The 21,892-nt window shown below is 41.6% G+C and overlaps 7 protein-coding genes across 17 annotated transcripts in view; all 7 read right to left on the bottom strand.

The window, feature by feature from the left end:
• LOC131981893 (protocadherin gamma-C5-like) overlaps positions 1 to 21,892 on the bottom strand; it is a 338,840-nt gene that overhangs the window by 160,166 nt on the left and 156,782 nt on the right. The gene's annotated exons all lie outside the window — the stretch shown is intronic.
• Positions 110 to 2,933, bottom strand: LOC131981911 (protocadherin gamma-A10-like). Its single transcript, XM_059346445.1, has one exon. The coding sequence runs from the start codon at positions 2,555 to 2,557 to the stop codon at positions 110 to 112; it is 2,448 nt and encodes an 815-aa protein (XP_059202428.1). The 5' UTR covers positions 2,558 to 2,933.
• LOC131981906 (protocadherin beta-16-like) lies at positions 3,552 to 6,566 on the bottom strand. The gene has a single exon (XM_059346439.1). The coding sequence runs from the start codon at positions 6,012 to 6,014 to the stop codon at positions 3,552 to 3,554; it is 2,463 nt and encodes an 820-aa protein (XP_059202422.1). The 5' UTR covers positions 6,015 to 6,566.
• LOC131982193 (protocadherin gamma-A7-like) lies at positions 6,202 to 10,200 on the bottom strand. The gene is made up of 3 exons (XM_059346788.1): positions 9,288 to 10,200; positions 7,228 to 7,994; positions 6,202 to 6,216 (listed from the first exon to the last, which is right to left on the bottom strand). The coding sequence occupies exons 1-3, from the start codon at positions 9,676 to 9,678 to the stop codon at positions 6,202 to 6,204; spliced, it is 1,173 nt and encodes a 390-aa protein (XP_059202771.1). The 5' UTR covers positions 9,679 to 10,200.
• Positions 11,506 to 15,096, bottom strand: LOC131981905 (protocadherin gamma-A11-like). Its single transcript, XM_059346438.1, has one exon. It carries the CDS (start codon positions 13,966 to 13,968, stop codon positions 11,506 to 11,508), a length of 2,463 nt encoding a protein of 820 aa, XP_059202421.1. The 5' UTR covers positions 13,969 to 15,096.
• LOC131982192 (protocadherin gamma-A7-like) lies at positions 15,091 to 17,787 on the bottom strand. Its single transcript, XM_059346787.1, has 3 exons — positions 17,219 to 17,787; positions 15,159 to 15,925; positions 15,091 to 15,099 (listed from the first exon to the last, which is right to left on the bottom strand). Exons 1-3 carry the CDS (start codon positions 17,610 to 17,612, stop codon positions 15,091 to 15,093), a joined length of 1,170 nt encoding a protein of 389 aa, XP_059202770.1. The 5' UTR covers positions 17,613 to 17,787.
• LOC131982191 (protocadherin gamma-A7-like) lies at positions 18,772 to 21,709 on the bottom strand. The gene is made up of 3 exons (XM_059346786.1): positions 20,894 to 21,709; positions 18,834 to 19,600; positions 18,772 to 18,780 (listed from the first exon to the last, which is right to left on the bottom strand). Exons 1-3 carry the CDS (start codon positions 21,285 to 21,287, stop codon positions 18,772 to 18,774), a joined length of 1,170 nt encoding a protein of 389 aa, XP_059202769.1. The 5' UTR covers positions 21,288 to 21,709.

Raw genomic sequence — 21,892 nt, 5'->3', positions numbered from 1 at the left:
GTTGCAAAGTAAAACGCTGTCCATGGTGCTGAAATACACCGTGCAACAACTCACGTTCAGTGTGATTAAACAAAATACGAGGAAAAAAACAGAAACAAAGCTAAGTTATTTAACTAACCTCCAGAGGAGAGTCTGGTTCATCCAGGATGCTCTTCTCACTCTGTATCCGTTGCATCGTCCCTGTAGAACTGGGGTCCATTATCAGCACGTTCTGACTACCGGCTCTGCCGAACTTACAGTCACTCTTTCTGGAGTCAGTCGTCCTGCACACCTCGTAATTGTACACGTGTTGGAGAGTCCCTGTCCCCAAAGTGTCTGAGTAACGTGGTGGATAATATGGAATCACAGGCAGGCTGGAGTGATACAGGATGCGAGACTGTCTCCATCTGTAGATTTTCACTGAGATAATAACCACTAAACACGTGATGAAGAGGAAGGAGACTACAGCCAAAGCCAACACTAAGTAAAAAGTCAGGTTGTCATTGTACTCCTTGTCGTGTGTAAAGTCAGTGAACTCAGACAGCACTTCAGGGAAGCTGTCCGCCACCGCCACGTTAACAATGACTGTAGCTGAACGAGAGGGCTGCCCGTTGTCCTCCACTATAACACTCAGTCTTTGTTTCACAGCATCTTTATCAGTCACTTGGCGGACAGTTCTTATTTCTCCATTCTGTAAGCCCACTTCAAACAGCGCCCTGTCTGTGGCTTTCTGCAGTTTATAGGAGAGCCAGGCATTCTGTCCAGAGTCCACATCAACAGCCACCACTTTAGTCACCAGATAGCCCACATCTGCTGAACGAGGCACCATTTCAGCCACCAGAGAGCCTCCAGTCTGGACTGGGTACAGGACCTGAGGAGGGTTGTCATTCTGGTCCTGGATCATTAGTTTCACAGTCACGTTGCAACTGAGTGGAGGGGAGCCTCCATCCTGAGCTTTGACAACGAAGACAAGCTGCTTGATCTGTTCGTAATCAAATGAGCGCACTGCGTGTATTACTCCGCTTTCTGCATTGATAGAAACATATTGAGAGACTGGAGATCCACCGATATTAGTTTCTTCCAGAATATAAGATATACGCGCGTTTTGGTTTTCATCGGGATCTTTAGCCCTCAGCGTGAGAACAGAAACACCTGGAGAGTTATTCTCTGAAATAAACGCATTGTAAATATTTTGTGAAAATAGTGGAGCATTATCGTTCACATCAGATACTTTTAAGTGAAAGGTTCTTTTTGTTGTTAGAGGAGGCATTCCTGCATCTGTCGCAACGACAGTGATGTTGTAATCTGTAACACTTTCACGGTCTAATACAGTGTCTGTTACCAAAGTATAGTAATTTCTTAAATTGGATTTAATCTTGAAAGGTGCATTTTGTTCTATTTTACAGTTTACTTGACCGTTCTCACCTGAATCGAGATCTTTTACATTTATAATGCCAATAGTTGTACCAGGAGGAGAGTCTTCTGACACAGGACTAGTGAATGACATGACGCTGATAGTAGGGGCGTTGTCATTTACATCAGTTACTTCAATTATCACTTTACTTGAATCTGTTAAACCTCCCTGATCTTTTGCCTCGATTCTCAGTTCGTACTTTTTATCTTTCTCATAATCAACAGAACCTTTTATTAGGATTACACCAGTTCTTTCATCTACTGTAAATAAATCACTGAGAGCACTGCTGAGATCTGAAAAATAATACGTCACAATACTGTTTGACCCAAAATCTGCGTCACTGGCATTAACAGTGGTGACGTAAGTATCTCTGGGAGAGTTTTCCATTACTGTAGCTTTGTACACAGACTGATTGAATACAGGTGCATTGTCATTAATATCAAGAACAGTGATGTCTATATTTACTGTACCAGATCTCTGCGGAGTTCCACCGTCTACAGCTATCAGCTTCAGAGACAGATTAGGGTTTGTCTCTCTGTCTAAAGGCTTCTGAAGCACCATCTCTGCATATTTCTTTCCATCTGCATTCGAGTTTTGTTTCAGAACAAAATTCTCATTCTCGGTCAGGAAATATTCTCTGAGACCATTGACACCCACATCTGGATCTTCTGCACTCGTCAAAGTAAAACGAGCGCCAACATTAGCTGATTCGCTAATTTCAAAATTGATGTTATTTCTCTTAAACGTGGGCGAATGATCATTGATGTCTGTTATTTCAACTGTAATTTGATGTAGCTCCATTGGATTTTCTAAAATCACCTCAAAGCTGAAGCTACACGGCGTTACGTCTCCACAAAGCTGCTCTCGGTCTATTCTCTCCTTCACGACTAGAATCCCTTTGTCTGCCTTCAGCTCGGTGTACTGGATGCTCTCTCCGGTCACGATGCGGGCCCGGCCAGAACGGAGTCTTTGTAGATCCAAACCAAGGTCCTGTGCTACATTACCGATGAGGGAGCCTTTCTTCATCTCCTCTGGAATAGAATATCTGATATGTCCGCTGACCATATGGTTGAGATAAAAAAGGAAGAACAGCAGCTTCCAATTCTGTCCGCAGCAAAATCGCCATTTTACGCACTGGAGGAAGGCTGCTTTTCCACATGCCATAGCGAAAGAAAAAAAAACAAGAATATATGCTCAGCAACAATCCGAGCACGATACAATTCTGGATGAAGACAACGGTGACTATACATTCAAATAAAATGATTGCCTTTCCAATCTACTGTATTAATCTGACAGGAGATATCAAAATAAGACGAGTCTGTTTCCCTCGAATGTCAGCCCACATAGTGCACTCTACCTCCTTTTCTCTCATAGGCCACTGTGGTAAGGGAGGAGACTGTGTGGTAATGTTGTAGAGAACAAGTTGCATTAACCAACAGCGTCCCTTAGAGTCCAAAATCAGAAACAACATGCAACACATATTTCTCCCTAACAGTAAGTAGTTGATAAAATATGATTAGTGTTTATTATAAGAATTTAAAAAAAATATATCAAACCAATAAACGCCACGGTCTACATGTACATCTCCCTGTGTTTTCGTATTAAACTGTTCTCATTAATTAACTCTAATACATAGGCTGTGCAAATATGTGAATGGTAACAGCATTGAAAAAAACGTCACACACATAAACAAAAACAGAAAAGGACTTCAACTTCATCACGACTCAGGGAAACACGAGGGAACACAAGGGGCGTGGGAAAGCCATGTTGAATGTTATTAGTGACAGTAAACTTTTGGCCGTCAGTATTATAACTACTTCACGTGAAAACGGCTTCTTTTAACGATGACGAGTGAATGAATATTAAGCAACAGAGATTCTGGAGACAAGGTCGAAAAGCAAGTTTGCAAACTTGAAGTTAACAGTCGGCCTTATAACGACATGTCACAAAGTCAAAGAGAGAAAGAACATCACATCATATCACTGGTTGAGAAAAAAGGCTGATTTTTAAGAGGTGAAAATGAATACAACCGCAGTATTCACGTCAAGGTTTGCAAAGTGAAACGCTGTCCATGGTGCTGAAATACACCGTGCATCAACTCACATTCAGTGTGATTAAACAAAGTATGAGGAAAACAACAGAAACAAAGCTAAGTTATTTAACTGACCTCCAGAGGAGAGTCTGGTTCATCCAGGATGCTCTTCTCACTCTGTATCCGCTGCATCGTCCCTGTAGAACTGGGGTCCATTATCAGCACGTTCTGACTACCGGCTCTGCCGAACTTACAGTCACTCTTTCTGGAGTCAGTCGTCCTGCACACCTCGTAATTGTACACGTGTTGGAGAGTCCCTGTCCCCAAAGTGTCTGAGTAACGTGGTGGATAATATGGAATCACAGGCAGGCTGGAGTGATACAGGATGCGAGACTGTCTCCATCTGTAGATTTTCACTGAGATAATAACCACTAAACACGTGATGAAGAGGAAGGAAACTACAGCCAAAGCCAACACTAAGTAAAAAGTCAGGTTGTCATTGTACTCCTTGTCGTGTGTAAAGTCAGTGAACTCAGACAGCACTTCAGGGAAGCTGTCCGCCACCGCCACGTTAACAATGACTGTAGCTGAACGAGAGGGCTGCCCGTTGTCCTCCACTATAACACTCAGTCTTTGTTTCACAGCATCTTTATCAGTCACTTGGCGGATAGTTCTTATTTCTCCATTCTGTAAGCCCACTTCAAACAGCGCCCTGTCTGTGGCTTTCTGCAGTTTATAGGAGAGCCAGGCATTCTGTCCAGAGTCCACATCAACAGCCACCACTTTAGTCACCAGATAGCCCACATCTGCTGAACGAGGCACCATTTCAGCCACCAGAGAGCCTCCAGTCTGGACTGGGTACAGGACCTGAGGAGGGTTGTCGTTCTGGTCCTGGATCATTAGTTTCACAGTCGCGTTGCTACTGAGTGGAGGGGAGCCTCCATCCTGAGCTTTGACGATTAGCTGCAGCTGTTTAATTTGCTCATAATCAAAGGAACGAACTGCACTAAGAACTCCAGTCTCCGAGTTTAAAGACACATAAGTAGAAACCGGACTACCACTGACTTGAGTGTCCTCTAAAAGATAAGAGATTCTGGCGTTTTGATTCGAATCAGAATCTCGCGCGCTGACAGCAAATATGGAGATTCCAGGAGAATTATTCTCTGTGACGTAAGCAGAGAAGCTGTTTTTGTCGAACACTGGTGTGTTGTCATTAATGTCAGATATTTTAAGGTGTAATTTTGTCGAGCTAGAAAGAGGAGGAGACCCCAAATCAGTGGCTGTTATTGTTATATTATATTCAGAGACTGCTTCTCTATCAAAATATTGATCTGAGATCAAATTGTAATAGTTTGTTAGAGATGATTCGATCTTAAAGGGAAGTTTTCCATCTATAGAACATTTAATTTGGCCATTACTCTCAGAATCTGCGTCTTTAATGTTTAAAATAGCGATCGTCGTACCAGGACGTGCATCCTCAGACAGGGGGCTGGAAAATGACATAATATTTATAACTGGAGCATTGTCGTTGACATCAAAAACATCTAATATAATTTTACTTGTTCCGGTTAGGCCGCCCTGATCCTTTGCTTCGACTCTCACCTCGTATTTCCTTTCTTTTTCATAATCTATTTGACCAGATACAGAAACCGTGCCGGTGTGTTCATCAATACTGAATATATTCCCTGTACTTCCTTTCGTCTTAGACATAATGTAAGTAATGACTCCGTTTGAACCACTGTCTGCGTCTGTGGCATTTACTGTAATAATGTTTGTGCCTTTCAATGTGTTTTCCATCACAGACGCTTTATACACTGATTGGTTAAATACTGGAGCATTATCGTTAACATCTAACACAGTAATATCTATATTTACTGTACCAGATCTCTGTGGGGTTCCTCCGTCAATTGCGATTAATTTCAAAGACAGATGGGGATGTCGCTCTCTGTCTAAAGGCTTCTGGAGAACCATTTCAACATATTTACCTCCATCTGGATTTTCATGTTGCTTCAAGATAAAATTCTCGTTTGGTGATAAAATATAATCTTGTAACGCATTTTGCCCGACATCTAGATCTTCTGCACTCTGCAGTGGAAACTGCACTCCGACTACAGCTGATTCACTGATTTCAAGGCTGATAGGTTTATCTTTATTTGGGAAGACGGGAGCATGATCATTTATATCTAAAACCTCAACAGTTACTCTGTGCAATTCCATCGGATTTTCTAAAATGACCTCAAAGCTGAAGCTACACGGCGTTACGTCTCCACAAAGCTGCTCTCGGTCTATTCTCTCGTTCACGACTAGAATCCCTTTGTCTGCCTTCAGCTCGGTGTAGTGGATGTTTTCTCCGGTCACGATACGGGCCCGCCCAGAACGGAGCCTTCTCAGATCCAAACCCAGATCTTGCGCTACATTACCGATAACAGAGCCTTTCTTCATCTCCTCTGGGATAGAATAACGAATCTGACCACCTACCATGTTCACCGCATAAAGAAGAAGCATAAGCAGTCCTATTTGCCTTCGAAATCCATAAAACAATCGCCATCTTGCGGGTGTGTAGGTGAGAGATCCTCGAATTGCCATCATGGTAACAATGAATAAAAAAGAAGATTTATGTCCAATTGATATGATGGCGAAGCTGTTCTGAAATATCCGTGTCCAGGTCACTAAAACAGCTCTTCAACCTTTACATGGAAGCCTATGAAACCATCTCCTCTCTTACGAGCCCAAAACCTCGACAAAACACACAGAGCCTTCTTCACTGTATAGTCAGTCAGCCAGGGGAGGTCTGAATGACGACATCACACATAAAATGTTGGACTGACCAACAGCGTCCCTTGGAGTCCAAACAGTGAACATCAGTTAAAGCTCTGAAGCAGACAAACTGAACACATCTCCAATGGAAATCACATTGGAATGTTTTTTAAAAGGTATTTCCAACTAAAAGCACATTTCAATTGGACATATGGCATCATGCCGGATTCCGTTTAGAAGTAAAACAGAAAACTAAATTTCAATCTCAAAACAATACGCCACAGCACACCCAGTACTACAAAACAAACTAATTCATAAATCATTCCATGAGTAAATGTTTGAAAATAGAAAACATATCTAGTTGTTAGCTTGATCAAAGACATGCATTTATAAACTATAAATCATATAAATGACTCCCTTGTAGTGTGTCTTTAAATTTCGAGGACTTAGAAATACAAATACCGAAGTAAAGCACTCGCCTCTCAAATATGTGTATATCGAACAATTCTTGATTGGGACGCGTTTAATTTGCCTAGGAATTGCAGAAGGAAAAAATATTGTAAATATTGTGAAGTTAAAATATGTTGGGGACCTAGGATGTGCATGGTGCTACTGCTGAGCAGTGACAGGTTCATTATTATTTTATTGTGAATGTGTTCTTTCTTATGTTTTCCCATGTATTATTTGTACCTCTAAACCCAGAATAAAGCATAGCTTACTGACATAATTCGCTTTTTCTAAACGGGCAGAATTTATGAACAAGAAAATCATAACTTTGACAATGGACGTGCAGGCAAGCTAAATTCGAACGTTGCTTTGCCAAAAACACATTAAGGAAGGAAAAAATGTGTTTAGAAGTCCATGTTATTAAAAGCTTTGTCTGCAAAACGAAAACAGGAACAACAATACTGTCCGGCATACAAACTAAGTCGCTGTCCGTGGTGCTGAAAGTTACTGGTTGCAGTGCAACACTTTTTTTTTCTACCAATGCAGCTATAAAAAGACAAAAAGGGGGCACACAGAGGAGGAAAAATGTATAACTGACCTCTAGAGGAGAGTCTGGTTCATCCAGGATGCTCTTCTCACTCTGTATCCGCTGCAACGTCCCTGTAGAACTGGGGTCCATTATCAGCACGTTCTGACTACCGGCTCTGCCGAACTTACAGTCACTCTTTCTGGAGTCAGTCGTCCTGCACACCTCATAATTGTACACGTGTTGGAGAGTCCCTGTCCCCAAAGTGTCTGAGTAACGTGGTGGATAATATGGAATCACAGGCAGGCTGGAGTGATACAGGATGCGAGACTGTCTCCATCTGTAGATTTTCACTGAGATAATAACCACTAAACACGTGATGAAGAGGAAGGAGACTACAGCCAAAGCCAACACTAAGTAAAAAGTCAGGTTGTCATTGTACTCCTTGTCGTGTGTAAAGTCAGTGAACTCAGACAGCACTTCAGGGAAGCTGTCCGCCACCGCCACGTTAACAATGACTGTAGCTGAACGAGAGGGCTGCCCGTTGTCCTCCACTATAACACTCAGTCTTTGTTTCACAGCATCTTTATCAGTCACTTGGCGGATAGTTCTTATTTCTCCATTCTGTAAGCCCACTTCAAACAGCGCCCTGTCTGTGGCTTTCTGCAGTTTATAGGAGAGCCAGGCATTCTGTCCAGAGTCCACATCAACAGCCACCACTTTAGTCACCAGATAGCCCACATCTGCTGAACGAGGCACCATTTCAGCCACCAGAGAGCCTCCAGTCTGGACTGGGTACAGGACCTGAGGAGGGTTGTCGTTCTGGTCCTGGATCATTAGTTTCACAGTCACATTGCTACTGAGTGGAGGGGAGCCTCCATCCTGAGCTTTGACGATTAGCTGCAGCTGTTTAATTTGCTCATAATCAAAGGAACGAACTGCACTAAGAACTCCAGTCTCAGAGTTTAAAGACACATAAGTAGAAACCGGACTACCACTGACTTGAGTGTCCTCTAAAAGATAAGAGATTCTGGCGTTTTGATTCGAATCAGAATCCCGCGCGCTGACAGCAAATATGGAGATTCCAGGAGAATTATTCTCTGTGACGTAAGCCGAGAAGCTGTTTTTCTTGAACACTGGTGCGTTGTCATTAATGTCAGATATTTTAAGGTGTAATTTTGTCGAGCTAGAAAGAGGAGGAGACCCCAAATCAGTGGCTGTTATTGTTATATTATATTCAGAGACTGCTTCTCTATCAAAGTATTGATCTGAGATCAAATTGTAATAGTTTGTTAGAGATGATTCGATCTTAAAGGGAAGTTTCCCATCTATAGAACATTTGATTTGTCCATTACTCTCAGAATCTGCGTCTTTAATGTTCAAAACAGCAACAGTTGTACCAGGATGTGCATCCTCAGACAGGGGGCTGGAAAAAGACATAATATTTATAACTGGAGCATTGTCGTTGACATCAACAACATCTAATATAATTTTACTTGTCCCGGTGAGACCGCCCTGATCCTTTGCTTCGACTCTCACCTCATATTTTCTGTCTTTTTCATAATCTATTTGACCAGATACAGAAACTGTGCCGGTGTGTTCATCGATACTGAAAATATTTGCTGCACTTCCTTTCATTTTAAACAAGCTATAAGTAATCATTCCATTTGAACCACTGTCTGCGTCGGTGGCATTTACTGTAATAATGCTTGTGCCTTTCAATGTGTTTTCAATCACAGACGCTTTATACACTGATTGGTTAAATACTGGAGCATTATCGTTAACATCTAACACAGTAATATCTATATTTACTGTACCAGATCTCTGTGGTGTTCCTCCGTCAACTGCGATTAATTTCAAAGACAGATGGGGATGTCGCTCTCTGTCTAAAGGCTTCTGGAGAACCATTTCAACATATTTACCTCCATCTGGATTAGCATGTTGCTTCAAGATAAAATTTTCATTTGGAGATAAAATATAATCTTGCAACGCGTTTTGTCCGACATCTAGATCTTCTGCACTCTGCAGTGCAAACTGCACTCCGACTACAGCTGATTCACTGATTTCAAGGCTGATAGGTTTATCTTTATTTGGGAAGACGGGAGCATGATCATTTATATCTAAAACCTCAACTGTTACTCTGTGCAGTTCGATTGGGTTTTCTAAAATGACCTCAAAGCTGAAGCTACACGGCGTTACGTCTCCACAAAGCTGCTCTCGGTCTATTCTCTCGTTCACGACTAGAATCCCTTTGTCTGCCTTCAGCTCGGTGTAGTGGATGTTTTCCCCGGTCACGATACGGGCCCGCCCAGAACGGAGCCTCCTCAGATCCAAACCCAGATCTTGCGCTACATTACCGATAACAGAGCCTTTCTTCATCTCCTCTGGGATAGAATAACGAATCTGACCACCTACCATGTTCACCGCATAAAGAAGCAACATAAGCAGTCCTATTTGCCCTCGAAATCCATAAAACAATCGCCATCTTGCGGATGTGTAGGTGAGAGATCCTCGAATTGCCATTATGGCAACAATGAATAAAAAAGATGATTTATGTCCAATTGATATGATGGCGAAGCGGTCCTGAAATATCCGTGTCCTGGTCACTTAAAACAGCTCTTCAACCTTTACATGCAAGTGTATGAAACCTTGCTCTCTCTTACGAGCCCTAAACCTCGACAAAACACACAGAGCCTTCTTCACTGTATAGTCAGTCAGCCAGGGGATGGGCTGAATGACGACACACATAAAATGTTGGACTGACCAACAGCGTCCCTTAGAGTCCAAACAGTGAAAATCAGTTAAAGCTCTGAAGCAGACAAACTGAGCACATCTCCAATGGAAATCACATTGGAATGTTTTTAAAAAGGTTTTTCGAACTAAAAGCACATTTCAACTGAACACATGGCATTATACCAGATTCCGTTTAGAAGAACGGAAAATTTAATTTAAATCTCAAAACAATTCTCCTACAGTGCACCCTGTACGCCAAAAATAAACCAATTAATAAATCAATACATACATAATATTTTGTAAATAGAAAAATAAATCTAGTTTAACTTGATCAAAAAATATGCATATATATACATACACACTATAAACCATATCAATGACACCCTTGAATGAGTCACTAATTTTCGAAGTCTTAGAAGTACACATGGGGAAGTAAAGCACTCGCCTCTGAAATACGTGTATATCGAGAAATTCTTGATTGGGACGCGTTCCATACGCCAATGTAGAATGAAAGAAAATAATGTACATATTGGGAAGGTAAAACATGTCAGAGATCATGGCTTTGCATGGTGCTACTGCTGGACAGTGACAGGTTCATTATAACTTAATTGTGACAGTATTATTACTTTCGTTTTGGCAGCATTATTGTTATCTTTAAACATGAAATAAAGCATATGTTACTGACATCATTCATCCATGTCAATCGGGCAGATTTTATAAAAACTAAATCATAACTTTGACAGTGGTCAAGTGCAGGCCAGCTAAATTAGAACATCACTTTGCCAAAAACACCTTAAGGCAGGAAAACATTGATACCTATGTTCTCAGAAGCCCATGCGATTCTACGGAAGCGTATTGCTGCCACACTGAAAAAAAATATAAAAGGCTCAGTATCACGTAATTACGTGAAACTGTCACGTTTTAACATGATAGTTTCACGTTAAAACGTGATAAATATATTGTTGTAACAATACACTTTTCACGTTATAATGTCATATTGAGCCTTTTTTTAAGTGTGGCAGCAATATGCTGCAGGACGATTCAGAGCCGTGTCTGCAGGGACGAAAACAAACACACCGATACTGTCAGGCGTTAACAACTGCTGTCCATGGTGCTGAACGTTACTGCATGGAGTGCAATGGTTTCGGGTTTTTTTTCTCAATACAGCTTTACACAAAAATAGAACAAGGTGCCACATTGACGAGGCAAACATTTTTAACTCACCACTACAAGACAGACGAGATCATCCAGGATGATCTACTCACCCTGTATCTGCATTAACGATGACGAGTGAATGTACATTCAGCAACAGAGACTCTGGAGATAACTCAAGGTGGAAAAGCACAGTTGCAAGCTATAAAGACAACAGTTCACCTTTACACGACAAGTCAAAAGGTCAAAGAAAGAAAGAATATTACAGCATAGCACTGACTGAGAATAAAGGATTAATTTTATTTTTGTTAAGTTCGGAATATTTTTTTACAACCGCAGTTTTCAGGTCAAGCGATATAAAGTAAAACGCTGTCCATGGTGTTGATGTACACCGTGCAGCAGCTCACAATCAATGTAGCTGAACAAAGTATGAGAAAGAAAAGCACAGAAACGAAGCTAAGTACTTTAACTGACCTCCAGAGGAGAGTCTGGTTCATCCAGGATGCTCTTCTCACTCTGTATCCGCTGCATCGTCCCTGTAGAACTGGGGTCCATTATCAGCACGTTCTGACTACCGGCTCTGCCGAACTTACAGTCACTCTTTCTGGAGTCAGTCGTCCTGCACACCTCGTAATTGTACACGTGTTGGAGAGTCCCTGTCCCCAAAGTGTCTGAGTAACGTGGTGGATAATATGGAATCACAGGCAGGCTGGAGTGATACAGGATGCGAGACTGTCTCCATCTGTAGATTTTCACTGAGATAATAACCACTAAACACGTGATGAAGAGGAAGGAGACTACAGCCAAAGCCAACACTAAGTAAAAAGTCAGGTTGTCATTGTACTCCTTGTCGTGTGTAAAGTCAGTGAACTCAGACAGCACTTCAGGGAAGCTGTCCGCCACCGCCACGTTAACAATGACTGTAGCTGAACGAGAGGGCTGCCCGTTGTCCTCCACTATAACACTCAGTCTTTGTTTCACAGCATCTTTATCAGTCACTTGGCGGATAGTTCTTATTTCTCCATTCTGTAAGCCCACTTCAAACAGCGCCCTGTCTGTGGCTTTCTGCAGTTTATAGGAGAGCCAGGCATTCTGTCCAGAGTCCACATCAACAGCCACCACTTTAGTCACCAGATAGCCCACATCTGCTGAACGAGGCACCATTTCAGCCACCAGAGAGCCTCCAGTCTGGACTGGGTACAGGACCTGAGGAGGGTTGTCGTTCTGGTCTTGGATCATTAGTTCCACAGTCACATTGCTACTGAGTGGAGGGGAGCCTCCATCCTGAGCTTTGACGATTAGCTGCAGCTGTTTAATTTGCTCATAATCAAAGGAACGAACTGCACTAAGAACTCCAGTCTCAGAGTTTAAAGACACATAAGTAGAAACCGGACTACCACTGACTTGAGTGTCCTCTAAAAGATAAGAGATTCTGGCGTTTTGATTCGAATCACAATCCCGCGCGCTGACAGCAAATATGGAGATTCCAGGCGAATTATTCTCTGTGACGTAAGCCGAGAAGCTGTTTTTCTCGAACACTGGTGCGTTGTCATTAATGTCAGATATTTTAAGGTGTAATTTTGTCGAGCTAGAAAGAGGAGGAGACCCCAAATCAGTGGCTGTTATTGTTATATTATATTCAGAGACTGCTTCTCTATCAAAATATTGATCTGAGATCAAATTGTAATAGTTTGTTAGAGATGATTCGATCTTAAAGGGAAGGTTTCCATCTATAGAACATTTGATTTGTCCATTACTCTCAGAATCAGCGTCTTTAATGTTCAAAACAGCAACAGTTGTACCAGGATGTGCATCCTCAGACAGGGGGCTGGAAAAAGACATAATATTTATAACTGGAGCATTGTCGTTGACATCAACAACATCTAATATAATTTTACTTGTTCCAGTTAGGCCGCCCTGATCCTTTGCTTCGACTCTCACCTCGTATTTTCTGTCTTTTTCATAATCTATTTGACCAGATACAGAAACTGTGCCGGTGTGTTCGTCAATACTGAATATATTCCCTGTACTTCCTTTCATTTTAGACAAACTGTAAGTGATCATTCCATTTGAACCACTGTCTTCGTCTGTGGCATTTACTGTAACAATGCTTGTGCCTTTCAATGTGTTTTCCATCACAGACGCTTTATACACTGATTGGTTAAATACTGGAGCATTATCGTTAACATCTAACACAGTAATATCTATATTTACTGTACCAGATCTCTGTGGTGTTCCTCCGTCTACTGCGATTAATTTCAAAGACAGATGGGGATGTCGCTCTCTGTCTAAAGGCTTCTGGAGAACCATTTCAACATATTTACCTCCATCTGGATTAGCATGTTGCTTCAAGATAAAATTGTCGTTTGGTGATAAAATATAATCTTGCAGCGCATTTTGAAGCACATCTAAGTCCTCTGCACTCTGCAGTGGAAACTGCACTCCGACTACAGCTGATTCACTTATTTCAAAACTGATAGGCTTATCTTTATTTTGGAAGACGGGAGCATGATCATTTATATCTAAAACCTCAACAGTTACTCTGTGCAGTTCGATTGGGTTTTCTAAAATGACCTCAAAGCTGAAGCTACACGGAGTTACGTCTCCACAAAGCTGCTCTCGGTCTATTCTCTCGTTCACGACTAGAATCCCTTTGTCTGCCTTCAGCTCGGTGTAGTGGATGTTTTCCCCGGTCACGATACGGGCCCGCCCAGAACGGAGCCTCCTCAGATCCAAACCCAGATCTTGCGCTACATTACCGATAACAGAGCCTTTCTTCATCTCCTCTGGGATAGAATAACGAATCTGACCACCTACCATGTTCACCGCATAAAGAAGCAACATAAGCAGTCCTATTTGCCCTCGAAATCCATAAAACAATCGCCATCTTGCGGATGTGTAGGTGAGAGATCCTCGAATTGCCATCATGGCAACAATGAATAAAAAAGATGATTTATGTCCAATTGATATGATGGCGAAGCTGTTCTGAAATATCCGTGTCCTGGTCACTAAAACAGTTCTTCAACCTTTACATGCAAGTGTATGAAACCTTGCTCTCTCTTACGAGCCCTAAACCTCGACAAAACACACAGAGCCTTCTTCACTGTATAGTCAGTCAGCCAGGGGATGGGCTGAATGACGACACACAGAAAATGTTGGACTGACCAACAGCGTCCCTTAGAGTCCAAACAGTGAACATCAGGAAACTCTCTGAAGTAGATAAACCGAATTACCTCTGGTGGAAATGACATTGGAATGTTTTTAAAAAACTATTTGTGAGATAAAATATATTTCACACTTATGCCACATTATGTTTCAAAGTGAAACTCAAAGGTAGATGAGAAAAATCACATGTAATTCTAAAAAGACATTAGCTAAGAGTGCACTGGGTCCTGTTAAAAAAATAGTTAATTTGTAAAAATAATACTAATATTAATAAATGTATCTTCATGGAAATCATGCTTGTTTAATATCTAAGGTCAATATGCACAATTCCTTCCAATGATTCAAGGATTTGCAAAGTCTTAAGAAGAGGGATGTGAAAGTTCAGCACTAGCATCTACAACAGTTTTGTATGAGTATATATCCAACGGTCACATATAGTGCAAATGTAGGAAGAAGGCGTCACTTCAATATTTTGCAGCGAAATTACGTTGGACATTTGCCATATGCGTTAAACACAGCCCAGCAGTGGCAATTTCATTAATTAACAGTAACTGTTTTCTTTCTTGATCTTTTGCAGGGGGCTTTATACCTCGTGTAAACCATTCTAACACAAGCTTCCTTGCCAGGCATATTGGATGAAGCCAAAGGAACAGAACTTTGGCAGTAAACTTTGCGCAGACATGTAACGAATTTCATGTGTCATTACTTTCCGCAGATCACATTAATGCGATATGACACTTACATAAAAAAGTCAGCATGGTATTCTTCCAGGGATCTATTACAAAGTATCTAGACATAAAACGCAAAGCAACATCCATTAGGCCAAGTCAACTGAGATGCTGTCCATGGTGCTGAAAATTACTGCATGAAGTGGAACAGTTTTTATCACGACACCTAAACAAAAGGAAAAGAACAAACGGGGCACACAGGTGAAGTTAAATAATTTAACTAACCTCTAGAGGAGAGTCTGGTTCATCCAGGATGCTCTTCTCACTCTGTATCCGCTGCATCGTCCCTGTAGAACTGGGGTCCATTATCAGCACGTTCTGACTACCGGCTCTGCCGAACTTACAGTCACTCTTTCTGGAGTCAGTCGTCCTGCACACCTCGTAATTGTACACGTGTTGGAGAGTCCCTGTCCCCAAAGTGTCTGAGTAACGTGGTGGATAATATGGAATCACAGGCAGGCTGGAGTGATACAGGATGCGAGACTGTCTCCATCTGTAGATTTTCACTGAGATAATAACCACTAAACACGTGATGAAGAGGAAGGAAACTACAGCCAAAGCCAACACTAAGTAAAAAGTCAGGTTGTCATTGTACTCCTTGTCGTGTGTAAAGTCAGTGAACTCAGACAGCACTTCAGGGAAGCTGTCCGCCACCGCCACGTTAACAATGACTGTAGCTGAACGAGAGGGCTGCCCGTTGTCCTCCACTATAACACTCAGTCTTTGTTTCACAGCATCTTTATCAGTCACTTGGCGGATAGTTCTTATTTCTCCATTCTGTAAGCCCACTTCAAACAGCGCCCTGTCTGTGGCTTTCTGCAGTTTATAGGAGAGCCAGGCATTCTGTCCAGAGTCCACATCAACAGCCACCACTTTAGTCACCAGATAGCCCACATCTGCTGAACGAGGCACCATTTCAGCCACCAGAGAGCCTCCAGTCTGGACTGGGTACAGGACCTGAGGAGGGTTGTCGTTCTGGTCCTGGATCATTAGTTTCACAGTCACATTGCTACTGAGTGGAGGGGAGCCTCCATCCTGAGCTTTGACGATTAGCTGCAGCTGTTTAATTTGCTCATAATCAAAGGAACGAACTGCACTAAGAACTCCAGTCTCAGAGTTTAAAGACACATAAGTAGAAACCGGACTACCACTGACTTGAGTGTCCTCTAAAAGATAAGAGATTCTGGCGTTTTGATTCGAATCAGAATCTCGCGCGCTGACAGCAAATATGGAGATTCCAGGAGAATTATTCTCTGTGACGTAAGCCGAGAAGCTGTTTTTCTCGAACACTGGTGCGTTGTCATTAATGTCAGATATTTTAAGGTGTAATTTTGTCGAGCTAGAAAGAGGAGGAGACCCCAAATCAGTGGCTGTTATTGTTATATTATATTCAGAGACTGCTTCTCTATCAAAATATTGATCTGAGATCAAATTGTAATAGTTTGTTAGAGATGATTCGATCTTAAAGGGAAGTTTCCCATCTATAGAACATTTGATTTGCCCATTACTCTCAGAATCTGCGTCTTTAATGTTTAAAATAGCGATCGTCGTACCAGGACGTGAATCTTCAGACAGGGGGCTGGAAAATGACATTATATTTATAACTGGGGCATTGTCGTTGACATCAACAACATCTAATATAATTTTACTTGTTCCGGTTAGGCCGCCCTGATCCTTTGCTTCGACTCTCACCTCGTATTTTCGGTCTTTTTCATAATCTATTTGACCAGATACAGAAACTGTGCCGGTGTGTTCATCAATACTGAATATATTTGCTGCATTTCCTTTCATTTTAGACAAACCGTAAGTAATCATTCCATATGAACCACTGTCAGCGTCTGTGGCATTTACTGTAATAATGCTTGTGCCTTTCAATGTGTTTTCCATCACATACGCTTTATACACTGATTGGTTAAACACTGGAGCATTATCGTTAGCATCTAACACGGTGACATCTATATTTACTGTACCAGATCTCTGTGGTGTTCCTCCGTCAACTGCGATTAATTTCAAAGACAGATGGGGATGTCGCTCTCTGTCTAAAGGCTTCTGGAGAACCATTTCAACATATTTACCTCCATCTGGATTCGTGTGTTGCTTCAAAATGAAATTGTCATTTGGAGATAAAATATAATCTTGCAACGCGTTTTGCAGCACATCTAGATCCTCTGCACTCTGCAGTGGAAACTGCACTCCGACTACAGCTGATTCACTTATTTCAAGGCTGATAGGTTTATCTTTATTTTGGAAGACGGGAGCATGATCATTTATATCTAAAACCTCAACAGTTACTCTGTGCAATTCCATCGGGTTTTCTAAAATGACCTCAAAGCTGAAGCTACACGGAGTTACGTCTCCACAAAGCTGCTCTCGGTCTATTCTCTCGTTCACGACTAGAATCCCTTTGTCTGCCTTCAGCTCGGTGTAGTGGATGTTTTCTCCGGTCACGATACGGGCCCGCCCAGAACGGAGCCTCCTCAGATCCAAACCAAGATCTTGCGCTACATTACCGATAACAGAGCCTTTCTTCATCTCCTCTGGGATAGAATAACGAATCTGACCACCTACCATGTTCACCGCATAAAGAAGCAACATAAGCAGTCCTATTTGCCTTCGAAATCCATAAAACAATCGCCATCTTGCGGATGTGTAGGTGAGAGATCCTCGAATTGCCATCATGGAAACAATGAATAAAAAAGATAATTTATGTCCAATTGATATGATGGTGAAGCTGCTCTGATATATCCGTGTCCTGGTCACTAAAACAGCTCTTCAACCTTTACATGGAAGCCTATGAAACCATCTCCTCTCTTACTAGCCCAAAACCTCGACAAAACACACAGAGCCTTCTTCACTGTATAGTCAGTCAGCCAGGGGATGGGCTGAATGACGACAAACATAAAATGTTGGACTGACCAACAGCGTCGCTTAGAGTCCAAACAGTGAACATCAGTTAAAGCTCTGAAGCAGACAAACTGAACACATCTCCAATGGAAATAACGTTGTTGTGTATTTCAAAATGTATTTCTAACTAAAAGCTAGTTTCAACTGAACATATGGCAGTATATCAGATTCTTTTAAGAAGAACAGAAAATTGAATTCCAATCTCAAAACAATACGCCACAGCACACCCTGTACTACTAAATAAACTAATTAATAAATCATTCCATAAGTAAATGTTTGAAAATAGAAAAAATGTTGTTTTTAGTTTGATGGAAAATATGCATATATACACTATAACCCATATAAATGACTCCCTTAAATGAGTCATTAATTTTCGAGGTCATAGAAATACAAATGCGGAAGTAAAGCATTTGCCTCTGAAATATGTGTATATCGAACAATTCTTGATTGGGACGTGTTTCATATGCCTAAGAAATGCAGAGAGAAAGAAAATAATGTAAATAAGTGTGAAGCTAAAGTATGTCAGGGATCTGGTCTGTGCCAGGTGCTACTGCTGAGCAGTGACAGGTTCATTATTATTTAATTGTGAATGTGTTATTACTTAAGTTTTCCCAGGTATTATTTGTACCTCTAAATCCAGAATAAAGCATAGTTTACTGACACTATTCTCTCATGTTAAGCGGGCAGGATTGATAAACAAGAAAATCATAACTTTGACAATGGACGTAGTACAGACAAGCTTAATTAGAAAGGTACTTTGCCAAAAACATATTAAGGAAGGAAAAAATAAATAAATGCTTATGTCTTCAGAAATCCATGCTATTAAAATCTTTGTCTGCAAAAACGAAAACAGGCATAACAGAACTGTCCGGCATACAAACTTAGTCGCTGTCCATGGTGCTGAAAGTTACTGGTTGCAGTGCAACAGATTTGATCAATGCAGCTATGAAAAGACAACAAGGGGGCACACAGACGAGACAAAAATGTATAACTGACCTCCAGAGGAGAGTCTGGTTCATCCAGGATGCTCTTCTCACTCTGTATCCGCTGCATCGTCCCTGTAGAACTGGGGTCCATTATCAGCACGTTCTGACTACCGGCTCTGCCGAACTTACAGTCACTCTTTCTGGAGTCAGTCGTCCTGCACACCTCGTAATTGTACACGTGTTGGAGAGTCCCTGTCCCCAAAGTGTCTGAGTAACGTGGTGGATAATATGGAATCACAGGCAGGCTGGAGTGATACAGGATGCGAGACTGTCTCCATCTGTAGATTTTCACTGAGATAATAACCACTAAACACGTGATGAAGAGGAAGGAAACTACAGCCAAAGCCAACACTAAGTAAAAAGTCAGGTTGTCATTGTACTCCTTGTCGTGTGTAAAGTCAGTGAACTCAGACAGCACTTCAGGGAAGCTGTCCGCCACCGCCACGTTAACAATGACTGTAGCTGAACGAGAGGGCTGCCCGTTGTCCTCCACTATAACACTCAGTCTTTGTTTCACAGCATCTTTATCAGTCACTTGGCGGATAGTTCTTATTTCTCCATTCTGTAAGCCCACTTCAAACAGCGCCCTGTCTGTGGCTTTCTGCAGTTTATAGGAGAGCCAGGCATTCTGTCCAGAGTCCACATCAACAGCCACCACTTTAGTCACCAGATAGCCCACATCTGCTGAACGAGGCACCATTTCAGCTACCAGAGAGCCTCCAGTCTGGACTGGGTACAGGACCTGAGGAGGGTTGTCGTTCTGGTCCTGGATCATTAGTTTCACCGTCGCGTTGCTACTGAGTGGAGGGGAGCCTCCATCCTGAGCTTTGACGATTAGCTGCAGCTGTTTAATTTGCTCATAATCAAAGGAACGAACTGCACTAAGAACTCCAGTCTCCGAGTTTAAAGACACATAAGTAGAAACCGGACTACCACTGACTTGAGTGTCCTCTAAAAGATAAGAGATTCTGGCGTTTTGATTCGAATCAGAATCCCGCGCGCTGACAGCAAATATGGAGATTCCAGGAGAATTATTCTCTGTAACGTAAGCAGAGAAGCTGTTTCTCTCGAACACTGGTGCGTTGTCATTAATGTCAGATATTTTAAGGTGTAATTTGGTCGAGCTAGAAAGAGGAGGAGACCCCAAATCAGTGGCTGTTATTGTTATATTATATTCAGAGACTGCTTCTCTATCAAAATATTGATCTGAGATTAAATTGTAATAGTTTGTTAGAGATGATTCAATCTTAAAGGGAAGTTTCCCATCTATAGAACATTTGATTTGCCCATTACTCTCAGAATCAGCGTCTTTAATGTTTAAAACAGCAACAGTTGTACCAGGATGTGCATCCTCAGACAGGGGGCTGGAAAATGACATAATATTTATAACTGGAGCATTGTCGTTGACATCAACAACATCTAATATAATTTTACTTGTTCCGGTTAGGCCGCCCTGATCCTTTGCTTCGACTCTCACCTCGTATTTTTTGTCTTTTTCATAATCTAATTGACCAGATACAGAAACTGTGCCGGTGTGTTCATCGATACTGAAAATATTTCCTGCATTTCCTTTCATTTTAGACAAACCGTAAGTAATCATTCCATTTGAGCCACTGTCTGCGTCTGTGGCATTTACTGTCATAATGCTCGTGCCTTCCATTGTGTTTTCCATCACAGACGCTTTATACACTGATTGGTTAAATACTGGAGCATTATCGTTAGCATCTAACACGGTGACATCTATATTTACTGTACCAGATCTCTGTGGTGTTCCTCCGTCAACTGCGATTAATTTCAAAGACAGATGGGGATGTCGCTCTCTGTCTAAAGGCTTCTGGAGAACCATTTCAACATATTTACCTCCATCTGGATTAGCATGTTGCTTCAAGATAAAATTCTCGTTTGGTGATAAAATATAATCTTGCAACGCGTTTTGTCCGACATCTAGATCCTCTGCACTCTGCAGTGGAAACTGCACTCCGATTACAGCTGATTCACTGATTTCAAAACTGATAGGCTTTTCTTTATTTGGGAAGACGGGAGCATGATCATTTATATCTAAAACCTCAACAGTTACTCTGTGCAGTTCGATTGGGTTTTCTAAAATGACCTCAAAGCTGAAGCTACACGGAGTTACGTCTCCACAAAGCTGCTCTCGGTCTATTCTCTCGTTCACGACTAGAATCCCTTTGTCTGCCTTCAGCTCGGTGTAGTGGATGTTTTCTCCGGTCACGATACGGGCCCGCCCAGAACGGAGCCTTCTCAGATCCAAACCCAGATCTTGCGCTACATTACCGATAACAGAGCCTTTCTTCATCTCCTCTGGGATAGAATAACGAATCTGACCACCTACCATGTTCACCGCATAAAGAAGCAACATAAGCAGTCCTATTTGCCTTCGAAATCCATAAAACAATCGCCATCTTGCGGATGTGTAGGTGAGAGATCCTCGAATTGCCATCATGGTAACAATGAATAAAAAAAGATGATTTATGTCCAGTTGATATGATGGTGAAGCTGCTCTGATATATCCGTGTCCTGGTCACTAAAAACAGCTCTTCAACCGTTACATGGAAACCTATGAAACCATCTCCTCTCTTACGAGCCCTAAACCTCGACAAAACACACAGAGCCTTCTTCACTGTATAGTCAGTCAGCCAGGGGATGGGCTGAATGACGACACACAGAAAATGTTGGACTGACCAACAGCGTCCCTTAGAGTCCAAACAGTGAACATCAGGAAAATCACTGAAGTAGATAAACTGAATTACCTCTGGTGGAAATGACATTGGAAGTTTTTTTTAAAAAAACTATTTGTAAGATAATACATTTCACAATTATGCCATTTTAGGTTTCAAAGTGAAACTCAAAGGTAGATGAGAAAAATCACATGTAATTCTAAAAAGATATTAGCTAAGAGTACACTGGGTCCTGTTAAAAAATAGGTAATTTGTAAAAATAATACTAATATTAATAAATGATTCTTCATGAAAATCATGCTTGTGTAATATCTAAGGTCCATATGCATAATTCTTTCCAATGACTCAAGGATTTGCAAAGTCTTAAGAA

The sequence above is a fragment of the Centropristis striata genome, chromosome 12 (genome assembly GCF_030273125.1).
Source record: "Centropristis striata isolate RG_2023a ecotype Rhode Island chromosome 12, C.striata_1.0, whole genome shotgun sequence".
Lineage (NCBI taxonomy): Eukaryota > Metazoa > Chordata > Actinopteri > Perciformes > Serranidae > Centropristis > Centropristis striata.
The sequence above is the reverse complement of the archived record's forward strand: the minus strand, read 5'-3'. Positions and strand labels throughout refer to the sequence as shown.

Coding starts and splice junctions, on each gene's coding strand:
- LOC131981911 (XM_059346445.1), bottom strand. CDS start 2,557: ATGGCATGTGGAAAAGCAGCCTTCCTCCAGTGCGTAAAATGGCGATTT.
- LOC131981906 (XM_059346439.1), bottom strand. CDS start 6,014: ATGATGGCAATTCGAGGATCTCTCACCTACACACCCGCAAGATGGCGA.
- LOC131982193 (XM_059346788.1), bottom strand. CDS start 9,678: ATGGCAATTCGAGGATCTCTCACCTACACATCCGCAAGATGGCGATTG. Junction 7,995..9,287: donor CGAACTGCACAGAGTAACAG/TTGAGGTTTTAG, acceptor TGACTGTGAAAC/TAATGATCCAGGACCAGAAC.
- LOC131981905 (XM_059346438.1), bottom strand. CDS start 13,968: ATGATGGCAATTCGAGGATCTCTCACCTACACATCCGCAAGATGGCGA.
- LOC131982192 (XM_059346787.1), bottom strand. CDS start 17,612: ATGATGGCAATTCGAGGATCTCTCACCTACACATCCGCAAGATGGCGA. Junction 15,926..17,218: donor GGAATTGCACAGAGTAACTG/TTGAGGTTTTAG, acceptor TGACTGTGAAAC/TAATGATCCAGGACCAGAAC.
- LOC131982191 (XM_059346786.1), bottom strand. CDS start 21,287: ATGATGGCAATTCGAGGATCTCTCACCTACACATCCGCAAGATGGCGA. Junction 19,601..20,893: donor CGAACTGCACAGAGTAACTG/TTGAGGTTTTAG, acceptor CGACGGTGAAAC/TAATGATCCAGGACCAGAAC.